The 13675-nt window shown below is 43.3% G+C and overlaps 1 protein-coding gene across 2 annotated transcripts in view; it reads left to right on the forward strand.

Moving 5' to 3' along the window:
- The window catches only part of IREB2 (iron responsive element binding protein 2), a 32586-nt gene extending 18911 nt beyond the window's left edge, over positions 1-13675 (forward strand). The window contains exons 9-22 of one of the 2 annotated variants that reach the window (XM_081207631.1): positions 288-459; positions 2142-2242; positions 3424-3540; positions 4078-4237; positions 5681-5816; positions 6736-6820; positions 7358-7514; positions 7933-8057; positions 8930-9034; positions 9642-9784; positions 10622-10769; positions 10874-10996; positions 11634-11819; positions 13284-13675. In XM_081207631.1, coding sequence (XP_081063757.1) covers positions 288-459; positions 2142-2242; positions 3424-3540; positions 4078-4237; positions 5681-5816; positions 6736-6820; positions 7358-7514; positions 7933-8057; positions 8930-9034; positions 9642-9784; positions 10622-10769; positions 10874-10996; positions 11634-11819; positions 13284-13394 — 1869 coding nt within the window. In that variant the 3' untranslated portion in view covers positions 13395-13675. The remainder of the gene's footprint in view (positions 1-287; positions 460-2141; positions 2243-3423; positions 3541-4077; positions 4238-5680; positions 5817-6735; positions 6821-7357; positions 7515-7932; positions 8058-8929; positions 9035-9641; positions 9785-10621; positions 10770-10873; positions 10997-11633; positions 11820-13283) is intronic. The other variant, XM_081207632.1, reaches the window with a different exon arrangement.

Below are 13675 nucleotides of genomic sequence, written 5' to 3' on the forward strand. Positions count from 1 at the left end.
AAGAATGGTGACACCAGAAGATGGTGTGTTCAAAGAATTTGGCATGTAGCTTGGCTCACTTGCCCAAAACATCTTGCAGAGCAATGAAGAGCACTCACTCCGCATGCCATGCTCTGTACTCTGCTCCTTGCTGATTAAGAGGGCCCAAGGGTAGTCTCCTGCCTCACGATCCTGTATATTTCTCTTGGTGGAATTGCTAGTAGTTCATTCGAAACCTTTATGTCATAAGATGCCGCCTCGTTCTGCATGTAGTGTTTGATTTTACTTTTCTTTTTTCCTCTCCTTAGCAACTTAGGCAAGCAGGCGTGTCTGGGAAATTTGTGGAGTTCTTTGGGCCTGGAGTTTCCCAGCTCTCCATAGGTGACCGGACCACAATAGCAAATATGTGTCCAGAATATGGTGCTATCCTGAGCTTTTTCCCTATCGATAATGTGACATTGAAGCACTTAAAACACACTGGTAAGATGGACATTAAAACAGCTGGTTCTCCAGAGCTTTACCATAGCAATATATTACTGAGAAGCTTTCTGTTAAGTAACTGTTGTATGCATTTTAAACAAAATAAATTGGTGTAATATTTCACAACATGTTGTTGCAGGATTGGAATTTTCCCATGTGTAAGGGGCGAGGAAACTTTCCCAGCCCTGGGCCTGCATTCTGTTGTGGGCAGCCTTCTGGGGGACGCATGCCAGTGGCAAGCAGGGTCATAACCACAAGTGGATAGAGCAGTAGGTGACAGCCTTAACTTTTGGGCTGCGTTCCAGCTACATGGAAATCGGAAACATCCACGTCATGAGTCCCAAAGAAAAGGCATTGTGGGGGTGGGGGAAGTTGGGGAAGCTGCTGGTTGATGACACTGGGAAGGGGCCCAGAAGTTTGGGACAGACTGCGTCACGGCCTCAAGTGGCAGGGAAGTATGAACAAGGAGTCATATCCCAAGGAGGGACCCTGTAGCGTAGCCTTCCTCCATCAGTTAGGCCACAAAGAAGCTAGTGAGGTGTGAACAGACAGTTCAGGTCCAGACCTCCCAAAGAAGTTTGGTTTGCTTACCTCTTTGCCATGCTGACGTTATGCCTGCCCCATTCCCATATAATGGGACCCGAGGGGGTCGTGCAACTTGCTGGATCAATGGCATAGGCAAACTCGGCCCTCCAGATGTTTTGGGACTACAACTCCCGTCATCCCTAGCTAACAGGACCAGTGGTCAGGGTTGATGGGAATTGTAGTCTCAAAACATCTGGAGGGCTGAGTTTGCCTCTGCCTGTGTTAGCTCTCTTAGCCATACATAGCACCTGCTGTGCCTTTGAACCGTGCTTTGTCTGCCTGTCTTGCTGATCTGAGCATTAAAGATTTTGGTAGAAACCGTACTCTTGAGTTATAGTTTCTCATCCAGTGAAAGTCTTAGATCTCTCCAACGTGCATGTCTCTCCATCAAGTCAAACGAGGCTCACAGTTCAGGAACACATTGCAGTCAGGAGGAAATTATGCAGAAGGGCATGGAGGAGGCAAGGCTTAGAGAGACACCCAAGGGTGTCAATGGAGAGGTTTGCAAGGTTGCATGCAGCCCCCAGACCTGAGGGTCTTCACACATGCAGTGTGTGTGTGTGTGTGTGTGTGTGTGTGTGTGTGTGTGTAAAATGTATCTTCCTGCTCAACGTGTATATCTGAGAGACTTGATTTGGTTCACTTCTGTCTTCCTTTAAGCAAGTTGCTGCAGTAGATACTCAGGTTACTGTCTTTTTTCCTGGCTAATGCATGCAGGAAATTGGGAGTTAAGTGCTCCTTGGAAGGGACTCTTCAGAGGCTTGTGGTATTTCGAGTTAGGAAAAGGCAGTTAAGTTCAAGCCTTTTGTTGCACAGGTTCTATTGAGCTACTCTGTTATGTTGCTATATCAGCAAATAATGTTGCTGTAAATTGTTTAGGTGACTATGGGGTTTAATGTGAAATTGAGTTATTTGATGGTGTTCTGATTTTTCTTATTTTATATTGCTGGTGCTTGTTATGTGATTACTGTGCTTGTATTTAGGTACATTTTAATGTACTTGTCATGGCCTTTGACACAATCAACACTGATTTAAATATCAGCAGAAGGTTCATTACTTAAACATTTTTTTTCTGATTATTTAACCGTTTCCCACAGGCTTTGATGAGACCAGGCTTAAGTTGATGGAAACATATCTTAAAACTGTGAAACTACTTCGAAGTTATGAACTTTCCACAGAAGAACCTGAATATTCCCAGGTAATGTCAAAATGGGCTTGCCTCTTTCATATTTGCAGTTTGAGTTTTGCTTAGATCTATACCCTTTACCTTGCCTCACCAGCCAATAGGGTCTACTATACTTTCAAGAGAACCCAATTCCCTGTTCCAAGCATGGGGAGCATGTTCCCCTCCAGATGTTGTTGGACTCAAGCTTCCGTCTGCCCCAGCCACCATGGCCTAACGGTCAGTGATGATGGGAGTTGTAATCCTGCAGCACCTTGAGGGGCATATAGTCCCCATACTTGCCTCATTCCAACCAACTTTCTCCTTCCCATTTTGTCCCACCTGTAACCCACCCCATCTACAATATAATAAAGCTTGGGCAATAAAGATCCAGTGAACTGATGCTGTGACATTGCTGAAGCTGCAAGAGCTTGGGTCAGTACCTGGATGGGACCACTGGGGGCAGCTCAGCATTCGGAGCTTTCAGAGCATCAAAGGAGGGCAGCTGCTATAGACAGGCATCTTTACTGTCAGCTACTGAGCATCTTCAGCTCTCCTGCTCTTTCCATCTGCAACTGCCACAAACCAGAAGACTCTACTGTGCATGCCTCTTTTACAGTTAAGCATTTGTGTGCATTTTAATGGCAAGCCACTTTGGTATCGTGTCTTGGCCAAAAGAGCACACATTATATTTGTATAATTTGGTTCCTTCCCTCAAACCTTACCTCCTGGGTGGGTTGAAGATTTCCCCAAATGTCTCCCAAATTACAGTGTTCTTTGGCAGTTTCTGATATTCGCAGGAGTTCTTGTTGGAACTGGTGTGGAGCAGACTATGTGAAGTGGTTTGGGATTTCAAACGCTAGCTCTTAGTATTTCAATCTTAGTATTTTTTATTATTGGCATTTTGGATTACTGCTGTTCAGTAAAATGGCCTTTGTAAACTGCTAATTTAGGATGACTTTCAAAAATATTAAAATCGTATAATATGTTGCTTCAAGAAGTTGTTTTCCATCTTTTGCTAGAAAGAAAAGTTGTTAATTTCAGCTTGTCTGCAAAGTGTGCCTTACATAAATTGCCAAAGCCTGATTTGTAGAAAGAAACTTGCAAAATTGTCCAGGTAGTCCACAAATTTTGGCTAGCTTATATTGAAAGCCTAGGCAGCAGTGCAGTGATGTATACTGTGCAATAATTTATTAACAAATGTTCTACTCCATCAGGTTATATGTATAAATCTGGGTTCTATAATGCCCTATGTAAGTGGTCCCAAAAGGGCACAGGACAGAGTGGCTGTTACGAATATGAAGAGCGATTTCCAGGCCTGCTTAAATGAAAAGGTATGTGCAGTTGAAATGAAGAACTACTGTTAGGGTTTCTATGCTTTTGAATTATATAGTCTCTGTTCTGTGGGAAAGGGGCCTGCTTCTTTCACTGTCACAACATTTTGTAAAACAAAAATTAAGCTCTTTCCTGTCAGTCGTGATGTTTGAAAATCAAAGGTCACATCTAGATTGCATGTCTTCTCATGCTCCCAGCTGGGCACTGTAACATGCAAACATGAGTGCAGAACCCTTGTCTCTTTCACTGGTCGTGGTGCTACTTTGCGGAAAACCAAACATTTGTCTTGGTCTGCACGAAACCATTAGGAATGGGAGGATACAGATTGAGGTATTCCATGCAGATTTTGCAATCAGAATTAATAAAATAGTTTGTGTTAGTTCCCCCAATTTATTGGAGATGTTGCCACTGGATTTTGGCTTGCTGGCTGCCAAGGCTATATACCAACACAGGATTCTAGTGTCCCCTCTCTTGCTTAAAAGCAGCTTTGAATTTGTTGTGTAATTGATTTTGCAATGCCTGTTTTGATTCCCTAGGCTGGCTTTAAAGGCTTTCAGATTCCAGCTGAAAGGCAAAGGGATGTGGTTCCTGTGGAGTATGAAGGAAATGAGTACAAGCTGGCTCATGGATCAGTCGTCATTGCTGCAGTAATCAGCTGTACAAACAACTGCAACCCCTCTGTAATGCTAGGAGCAGGTATACTCTGCCTGGTTTCGGTTTTCTTCTCTATCTATTGCATTATAGAGCCAAGTTAACCAAACCGCCATCCTATAAATGTCTATAGAAGGCAAACAGAGGAGTTTGTGCCAGTGTAGCTTAAGCAGAAGCTTGAAAAGTGTGGAGGTGCCTTTTAGTTATAATACCATTAAATTTGGATAGCTGAAATTGTACTGGGATTGTGTTTTTTTGTTGAACAGTATGTCTTTAAAATGCTTCACAGATTCTGCAGTACCTGGTGCAACACGACAGCTTTTTCACAGTTCCCAGTGTTCTGCACCTGACAGTAGTAGCTGTTCTTTTTAAAAAAATGTATTTTATTATTTATTGCGTTTAAAGTTGTGTTCATTACCTGTGAAAGAGTGGTGGTAGTTTTTGAAGTCATGCCTGCAGTACTACAACAGCAGTGTCCTGGGCCAGCTTCCAGCACGAGAACAGCATTGCTAATGGTGACCTTGTGCCAGTGAAGCTGTGATTTTGGTCTTGCCTTAATATAAACAAGTGGTCAACCTGCTGACTCATAGAATTGAACTTTCTGGGGATTTATGCAAAAGCATAAATGTTAGAATTTTGTCTTTCTGAAATTGCTTATCAAAAGAGGATGAAGGTCATAATCCGCTACGCCCCATCAAAATGAATGGAGGGAATGCTGCACCTGGGCTTGATATTGCCGCTTATGAAGTTAATATGATATCTAGAGCTGTCGTACATAGAATCATAGAATTGTAGAGTTGGAAGGCCATGGGTCATCTAGTCCAATCCTCTGCAATGCGGGAATCCCAGCTGAAGACTCCCTGATAGATAGCCATCCAACCTCTGCTTAAAAACCTCCAATGACAGAGAGTCATACATTGGTCCATCTACCCTGAACTGTTAATCCTAACTGGCAACTGTTCATCAGGGACTTGGGCAGAGATTTCTTCTGGGTTGTGGACAAAAAATTCTTCAACACACACCGTATTTTTCACTCTATAAGACGCACCTTTTCCCTCCTAAAAAGTAAGGGGGAAAGTGTGTGCGTCTTATGGAGCGAATACAGGCTGCGCAGCTATCCCTGAAACCAGAACAGCAAGAGGGATTGCTGCGCAGCAATCCCTCTTGCTGTTCTGGCTTCATGGATAGCCGTGCAAAGACTCTTCAACGACATTTGATTCAGAATATTTTTTTTAATTGTTTTCCTCCTCTAAAAACTGGGTGCTTTTTATACAGCGAAAAATACAGTAGCTGGAGACTTTTTTTTTAAAGGGATATTGCAGGGTTTGTGCCTGAGACCCTTCTGCATATACATAATCTGTTCTAAACTAAAGAGTAAACTTTTCTCCAACAGTACTTCCTGTTGTGGTAATTTATCTATAGGCAACATCACTTTGCCCCTTAGAATTTTTGTACCGTTATTTCACTGCTGCTTTCATCCTTCCCTAGGTCTGTTGGCCAAAAAAGCCATTGAAGCTGGTCTGACTGTTAAACCGTACATAAGAACCAGCTTATCACCTGGCAGCGGAATGGTCACGCACTATCTCACTTCCAGTGGTGTATTGCCATACCTCAATAAACTTGGGTACTAACTCCTTTGCTCTCATATGTAGAAGTTTTAAAGACTCTGTGATCTTCTGTGTAGAGGCTTAAAATGTATGCTTAAAGTGACATGGTCAAAAACAGAAGAAGTAACACAGTAACATGCAAACAACATATAGCTTCTGAATTAGAGTGTTGCTTGCAAACTCACTGGCATTTGATTCATTTTTAAAGTTTCTGCGGCTCATGGTTTTTAGCCACATCACATTTGACCAGCTCAGCATTCAGAAGCTAAATAATTGCTGTAAGGCATATGCTAAGCATTGCTGTATTTATACTCATAGTATTTTTTTATTTAAAAAAACCCACAGATCATAATTTACTGGGGGGGGGGCATGCTTATTTATTGAAAATTTGGTCAAGCACACAGGAACATGGGAACTGCATTATAAGGGGTCAAACTATTTGTCTTATCAGAGAAACATTCCTGGTCTAGAGAGAGTCCATCTAGTCCAGCATTGTTTCTCTGACTGGCAGCAGCTCTTAAGGATCTCAAGCCATGGGGCTGGATCCAACTAAGGTCTTGTCAGAGTAGACCGCCGGAATTAATAGATGTGACAGACAGAGCTCCATTAATTTATGTGAGTCTACTCTAAGTTGAACATAGTGAGATACAATGCAGAGGTCTTTTTCCATCTGCTGTCCTTCCTTTTTTAAAACTGGAGGTGCCAGGGGTTGAATCAGCAACCTTTTTCATGCCCTCCCATTTTCCCACTGGCAGAAAGAATTTCAGTATGACAGGCAGAGAGTCTTGAGGCCCTGGCCATGTAGCCGCTCTCTTCAATTGATCCCATAACGTGCAGGGGAACTTCAAAGATTTCACTGCAGTCCAAAGGTGAATGAAAAAATAGGTTGCACTAATGAAACACTGACATTTTCTTAAAATCCTGGTTTTGCTCTAGATTTGAGGTCGTTGGCTATGGATGTTCCACATGTGTTGGGAATACCGCTCCTTTGCCAGAAACCATTCAGAATGCAATTGTGCAGGTAATGTTTTAACAACTGTAGCATAATGGACTTTGTTCCTGTAGACCAATTGGGGAAAATAAAAGGTCCAGACTTTGCCCTGCTGGCTGTTTAGGCTGGAGGGTGAGATCTTCTGTGAAGTGTGTAGAGCTAGGAAAGTAGGGGCCCTTTTCCCTATAATTGTCCCCGTGCACTTAGGTATTTTCTGTCTGTCTGTCTGTCCCATACGGTTATGAAAACACTCTTGGAGTATATATCTTTATGCGCTAGGAAATTTAATACCGGTATTGGAGTTCCATTCTAGTCCCAACAACATCTGGAGGGCGGCAAGTTCCCCAGCCCTGGTTTAAAGGCAAATTCTGTAGTTTGAGTGTTAAGGAACAATATGAGGTTAGGAATATGAGAAGCGAATAATCATTCTTGCCACTAAGAGGGTATCCTTCATCAAGGGTTACCCCTCAGCTTTTCCTTTATAGCTACTTGTAAACTATCACAGAAATTCAAGCAACCATGACAATGAAGCAGATGTTGAGAAATGTATAATTTTCTGCCTTTCAGGGTGACTTGGTTGCTTGTGGAGTTTTGTCTGGAAATAAAAACTTCGAAGGCCGTCTCTGCAGCTGCATCTGTGCCAATTACCTTGCTTCCCCGCCTCTAGTTGTGGCTTATGCTATAGCAGGAACTGTGAATATTGATTTCCAGACTGAGCCATTAGGTAACTATCCCTCTCCTTCCAGCTCCTATTTCATCCAGGACTTGGCTTGTTCCTGTAATGCTCTCAGGGCATTTAACTTGCTCTAAGAGCAACGCTTACCATTCTTGCGCTGTTTGAAGCCTCACCTAGTGTATGACGCATTATGGCCTAGATTCCGCTACGCCATAAAATATAACCTACCTATGTTTTCTAACAAAGCAACCAAGTTGATCGTTGTGAACCAGTTCAGCAATTTTCTCTTCTGCAAAAGTGATTTGCTTTCAGGTGAGCTAAGGGGAATATTGTGTGTCATAGAGCGAATTATGTGCAGTATGTGCAGCTAAGAAAGCTCTTGGGTGTTCGTAATGCTTTTAAGACAGGTAGAAATGGCGGAGGAGTAATTTCTGCAGTTATCACCATGATCAAAATTTCTTTGTAGGGGTCAGTCCTGATGGCAAAAGAATCTTCTTGCATGATATTTGGCCCACTCGAGAAGAACTTCAGCAAGTGGAAGAAGAGTTCGTTATATCATCCATGTTTAAAGAGCTGAAGGGGAAAATGGAGGTAGTTTGGCATTGTTATTAATCAGCGATAGGGATCCTCAGGGCCAAGCACTTTCTGCCAGAGGCTTTGCTCCTTCTCTGGCCTCACCCCCTGCGCTCCAAGCCCTCGGGCACTTTTGCCTGCCTACCAGGTGCCCTGGAACTGTAATAATGCCGCTCGCTTGCCTGTCTGGAGAGAGGTGTGTGCATGGGAAACCTATTCCTTTTTTTGCATGGCTGGAATGTCCCCTCCTGTAGACAAGGTAACAGTCACATACATGGATCTGCCCACTTTTGCATCTGGTCCCTCAGGTCACTTGCATTTCCTGAGGGAATGTGGCCTTTGGGGTGAAAAAGGTGTCCTACTCCTTTTCTGACTCAGCAAGACTCAAATGAAACACTTTTTCCTGTGCATCACTCAGTGTGTCGTGTTCCTAGCAGGGAATGTAGTATGTAAATTTTAAAATGAAATTATGCATACTGGTTCAAACATCTTTGTTAGCCTTTAGCACTTCTGTATGCCAGGTCTATAGCAAATATAAAAAGCAAGAGTATAAACAGCCAGATGTCCTGATTTATTTACTGTGTTTATAACCTGCCTCTAAGGATCTCAGACAGTCTCCTTCATTCTCACTGTTTTATCCTTGCAACAACCCTTTGAAGTAGGTTAGGCTGAGATACAAATAAATTAGGCAGGGTACAAATAAATTATTGTTATTATTAACAGCAAGAAATTTTTGGAAGGCTGAGTTAACAAAAGTTATCAGTTACAAAGAAAAGAAATGTTGATGTGGCATTTTGTTGTGGCGTTTCCACTATATTATATTCAGTAACTGGCATTTTGGGTACAAGACAGGAGAAGATGATCAGAAGTTTATATCTCCTGCTTTGCAGAAAGGAAATAAGCGGTGGAATTCTCTAGAAGCGCCTGATTCAGTCTTATTTACGTGGGATTGGAAGTCTACTTACATCCGATGTCCTTCCTTTTTTGATAAGCTTGTAAGTATGGTAACACCAAGTCTGTATGTTTGAGGTGTTCTAGGTATTGTAGGAAAGGGAACTTAATAAGTGAGGGGAATGTTTCTGACCACAATTTAAGATGTCAACACCATTCTGCTGTCCTTCTCAATGGAAAGGATCTCTCATAACACTAGAACTAGGTTCAGGACAGTCAAAAGGAAGTACTTCTTCAAATAGCACAACATTAATTTATGGAATTTGCTGCCACAATATGTGACAGCCGCTTCCTTAGAAAGATATTAAAGAAGAATGGCCATATTCTTGGAGGGCAGATCTATCGGTGGCTACTAGTCTTAATGGCTAAATGGCACCTTCTGTGTTCAGAAACAGTATGCCTTAGAATACGAGAAGCTAGAGGGCACCTGCTTTGCTTGTTGATTTCTCAGAAACATCAGTTTTGCCTTTGTGGGAAGCTGGTCCTTTGCTAGATGGTCTCCTTTTCCAGGGCTGCGCGCACGTTCTTGCTTTCATACTTTGAACATCTTTACCTTTTGACATTAGCTCCATTTTGTGCCTTTTGGGTGTGTTTTCAACTAACCAGGAGAGGGGGTGTATTCATCTACTTTTGTGTCCATTCATCTGGCAGACCAAAGACCCTCTTCCACCCCAGTGTATTGAAAATGCGCACGTCTTGTTGTATTTGGGGGATTCGGTCACGACAGATCACATCTCACCTGCAGGAAGCATTGCGAGGGGCAGCACTGCTGCCAGATACTTAACCAACAAGGGGTAAGAAACTTCAGAGGAACTGTGAGGGAAAGAAACTGAAGAATTCAGCTGGTCCTCACAAATTGCTTTACTGTGGTGGTTGCTGCTTGGCCAGATGAACAGTGTGTGCCATAGCTAAAGTAGGTTGCTAAGCAGGATTAACTGAATTTCTTTCAGGCTTATAGTCAGAATTTTCTGCATAATCTGTCCTGTTTTTACTGGACCCTATTCATAGTGAAAAGGGACGCAGGTGGCACTGGGTTAAACCACAGAGCCCTAGGACTTGCCGATCAGAAGGTCGGCGGTGACAGGGTGAGCTCCCGTTGCTTGGTCCCTGCTCCTGCCAACCTAGCAGTTCGAAAGCACGTCGAAGTGCAAGTAGATAAATAGGTACCACTCCGGCGGAAAGGTAAACGGCGTTTATGTGCGCTGCTCTGGTTCGCCAGAAGCGGCTTAGTCATGATGGCCACATGACCCGGAAGCTGTACACCGGCTCCCTCGGCCAATAAAGCGAGGTGAGCACCGCAACCCCAGAGTCAGCCACAACTGGACCTAATTGTCAGGGGTCCCTTTACCTTTATTCATAGCGAACCTTCTGCTTAGTTCAGTGTCATCTGCAGAGCTTCATATATTAGGCTGCAGGTCCCAGCAGGATTGACAGGTAGTCAGAATGCCTTAAGTGCCTGCTATCCATTTAAAACTGACACACATGAAATAAAACTTTGACCTGTATTCTTAGGGTTCCACACCTGACTAGCAGTCTATGGCACAGGAAAACTTCCCTAAGGGAGGTTTGTGAGCAAAGTCCACTTTTCAGGTTGCACGTTTATACTGAGCATGCTCTGCTGTCTCTCGTAGCCTCACGCCCCGTGAATTCAATTCCTATGGTGCTCGGCGGGGAAACGATGCAGTGATGACAAGAGGCACCTTTGCAAACATAAAACTTTTCAATAAATTCATTGGGAAACCTGCTCCTAAAACAATTCACTTTCCAACTGGACAGACGGTGAGGACATATTTGTTCAAAGCTATGGGGGGCTGCTGCATATTAGAAATGTCCCCATGTCCTTTCCCCCCGTCTATTTCTCTCTCTTGCTCTCTCCCCTGCAGCTAGATGTATTTGATGCAGCTGAGTTGTATCGCAAGGAGAATATCCCTCTGATAATCTTAGCAGGCAAGAAGTATGGACTGGGGAGCTCGAGAGACTGGGCTGCAAAAGGACCTTTTTTACTGGTATGTTTCCATTGTGTTAACTTCGAAGTAACAAGAAGCCTCGGTGTTTTATTACTTCAGGCTGCTTGACAGGATTTTGCTTGCCTGTTTTTCATAGAGCTTAAAGCATGCCATTTTTTGCCTTCTGAAAATGCATGAGCCAGTTTTTTCACTGAGCTTTAAAGAGTGCCCGTTTGTGGTTTTGACCATTAAATTCACAAACCGGGACCAATTTAGAGATAATGTACATCTGAATCAACGATTGTAACATAGTTGCTTCTTGCTTATCGACCAGAAATCCTGGTAAACTAGACCTAACGAGGTTTTATTTCCGTGGCAATAACAGATCTAGGACTCCTAACTCCCATAAGTGCCTGGCTAGTATGGCCAATGGTTAGGGCTAGTAAGAGTTGTGGCCCCTCAGGATGCTGCTGGACTACAGGTTTTCCTATCTGTGCTGGACAGTAGTAGCTAGTTAACATTGTTACTAGCCTCATGACTCTTGGCTAGCATTCCTGGCCACTTTCCAATAAACTAGATTTCTCTGTCTTGAGATCTTCTCCACATTTTGTATTAACAGAAGGGTTGAGCGGTTGTATAAAGATGACTTTTATTATTGTTCAGATGGTATCTAAGCCAGATATAACTCTTTCTACAGGGTGTGAAAGCAGTTATTGCTGAAAGCTATGAGAAGATCCATAAAGGTCATTTGATTGGAATGGGCATTGCTCCGCTCCAGTTCCTCCCCGAGGAAAACGCAACGTTTTGGGGCCTGACAGGCAAAGAACAGTTTTCAATCTCATTTCCTCATGAGTTGTCCCCTGGAATCTCCCTAGATGTAAAGGTAACTCAGACTGACTTCTGAATGCAAGTGTTAGTAATAGAAGAGATTTACTTTTTCCTTGAAGCGCAAATGTGATGGTCTGTCCTCTGTTGTAAGCTGCTAATGACGCAGTTTTATGGTATCCACACCATTTCATATAAGGCGGAAGTATAAAGTAAGTTAATATGAGCTGTGTTTGGGGGGGGGCGGGGGTCTCCTTTTGAGTGAGAAGTCAGCACCAGAGTTGGCCTTTAGATCAGGGATGGGGTACCTGTGGCCCTCCAGATGTTGTTGGACAGGCCTTCAGACCTAACTGGCATAGCCAGAGATGAGGACTGATGGGAGTTGTGGGCTAGCAACACATGGAAGACCGCAGTTTCCCCACCCCTGTAGAGACTTGGAGAAATAAGGTACAAATACAGTGTACAAATACAGTGGTACCTCGGGTTACATATGCTTCAGGTTACAGACTCCGCTAACCCAGAAATAGTACCTCGGGTTAAGAACTTTGCTTCAGGATGAGAACAGAAATCGTGCTCCAGCGGCGCAGCAGCGGGAGGCCCCATTAGCTAAAGTGGTGCTTCAGGTTAAGAACAGTTTCAGGTTAAGAACGGACCTCCAGAACGAATTAAGTTCTTAACCCGAGGTACCACTGTATATGCAAAGCAAGCTGTGCTAAGCGGCTCAGTGTCCTGAAAGGTGCTCAGATAAAGGGGAGACTTATGTCAAGGTCATTTGAATGGTGCAAAAACATAATTGGGAGCAATCTTGTCTGAATTCATAGAGACATATTTTCAAACACATGCAGGGCTACACAGAGGTTCATGGCACAGGCAACTAAAGGCAATAATTTTTTTGAGTGCAGCAAAGTGAGGGGCAGGGGCAGAGATCTGACTCACTCCAGTGGGTCTGCTATGGGTAGGATTTAGTTGAACACGCCTCGGTTGCACAGGTGCCCCAGAGACTGAGCAGGAGCTGTGCAGTTGCCTTGTGCTCTTGTGCAGCTCCCTTCCAGTGAAGCCGACCTACATAATTATTGTAGGGTGGTATCCAATTTAAATTAGTTATGATAAGCTTACATCCATTGATTTCAGTGGGTCTGCTCAGAGTATGACTTGTGTATCTGCCACAGTTATTTCCTTACAGAGGGGTTGTTTTTTTTCTTTCATAACTTATGGGAAAAGGAGAAACACTTAGAATCAGAGCTGTGAAGACCATAGGAGTGTCAAATTACTGTTTAGGAGCAGATCTGCGTGCTCAGTCCCAGATCCCCAACATTACAGACTTTGCTGGTATTTTTATTAAGTCATTAACTTCCACAAGCAATAAAACTAGTTTAGTTTAAAGCAAGACTTGAGGGTCTCAGGATTTTTGTTTCTGCAATATGCTGTCGCTATTACAGAATATCCTACTATAGAGATGTTAGGAAATGACACAGTCCTAATATATTTTTTGCTTTTGCCTCTCATTCTTGTCTCTTTAAAGACAAACACAGGGAAAGTATTTCATGTGGTTGCCGCATTTGACAGTGACATGGACATAACGTTATACAAACATGGTGGCATTCTGAACTACATGGTCCGAAGGCTGTTGTAGAGGCCTGCTCACACCTTGGGGGACTATGCATCAATGGGCCAACCCCGCAATGGCTTGCACAGGCCTCACTCCATCGATGGACCTGCGTACAGTCCTGCTGCACTCTGAAATTTCGTCCATGGATGTAAAAGATTGTGAATTGTTGTAGTGACTGCAGCAAGATCCGCCTGGATTTTAAAAATAATACTCGAATGGTGCTATTGACATTGCTTAAAAAATTGACGTGTGTGTTGTGAAAGAGAGCTGTAAGTATGGGGATGGGCGGGAGGGGGTTGTCTTAG

This window comes from Podarcis bocagei, assembly GCF_964188305.1.
Source record: "Podarcis bocagei genome assembly, chromosome: 9".
NCBI lineage: Eukaryota > Metazoa > Chordata > Lepidosauria > Squamata > Lacertidae > Podarcis > Podarcis bocagei.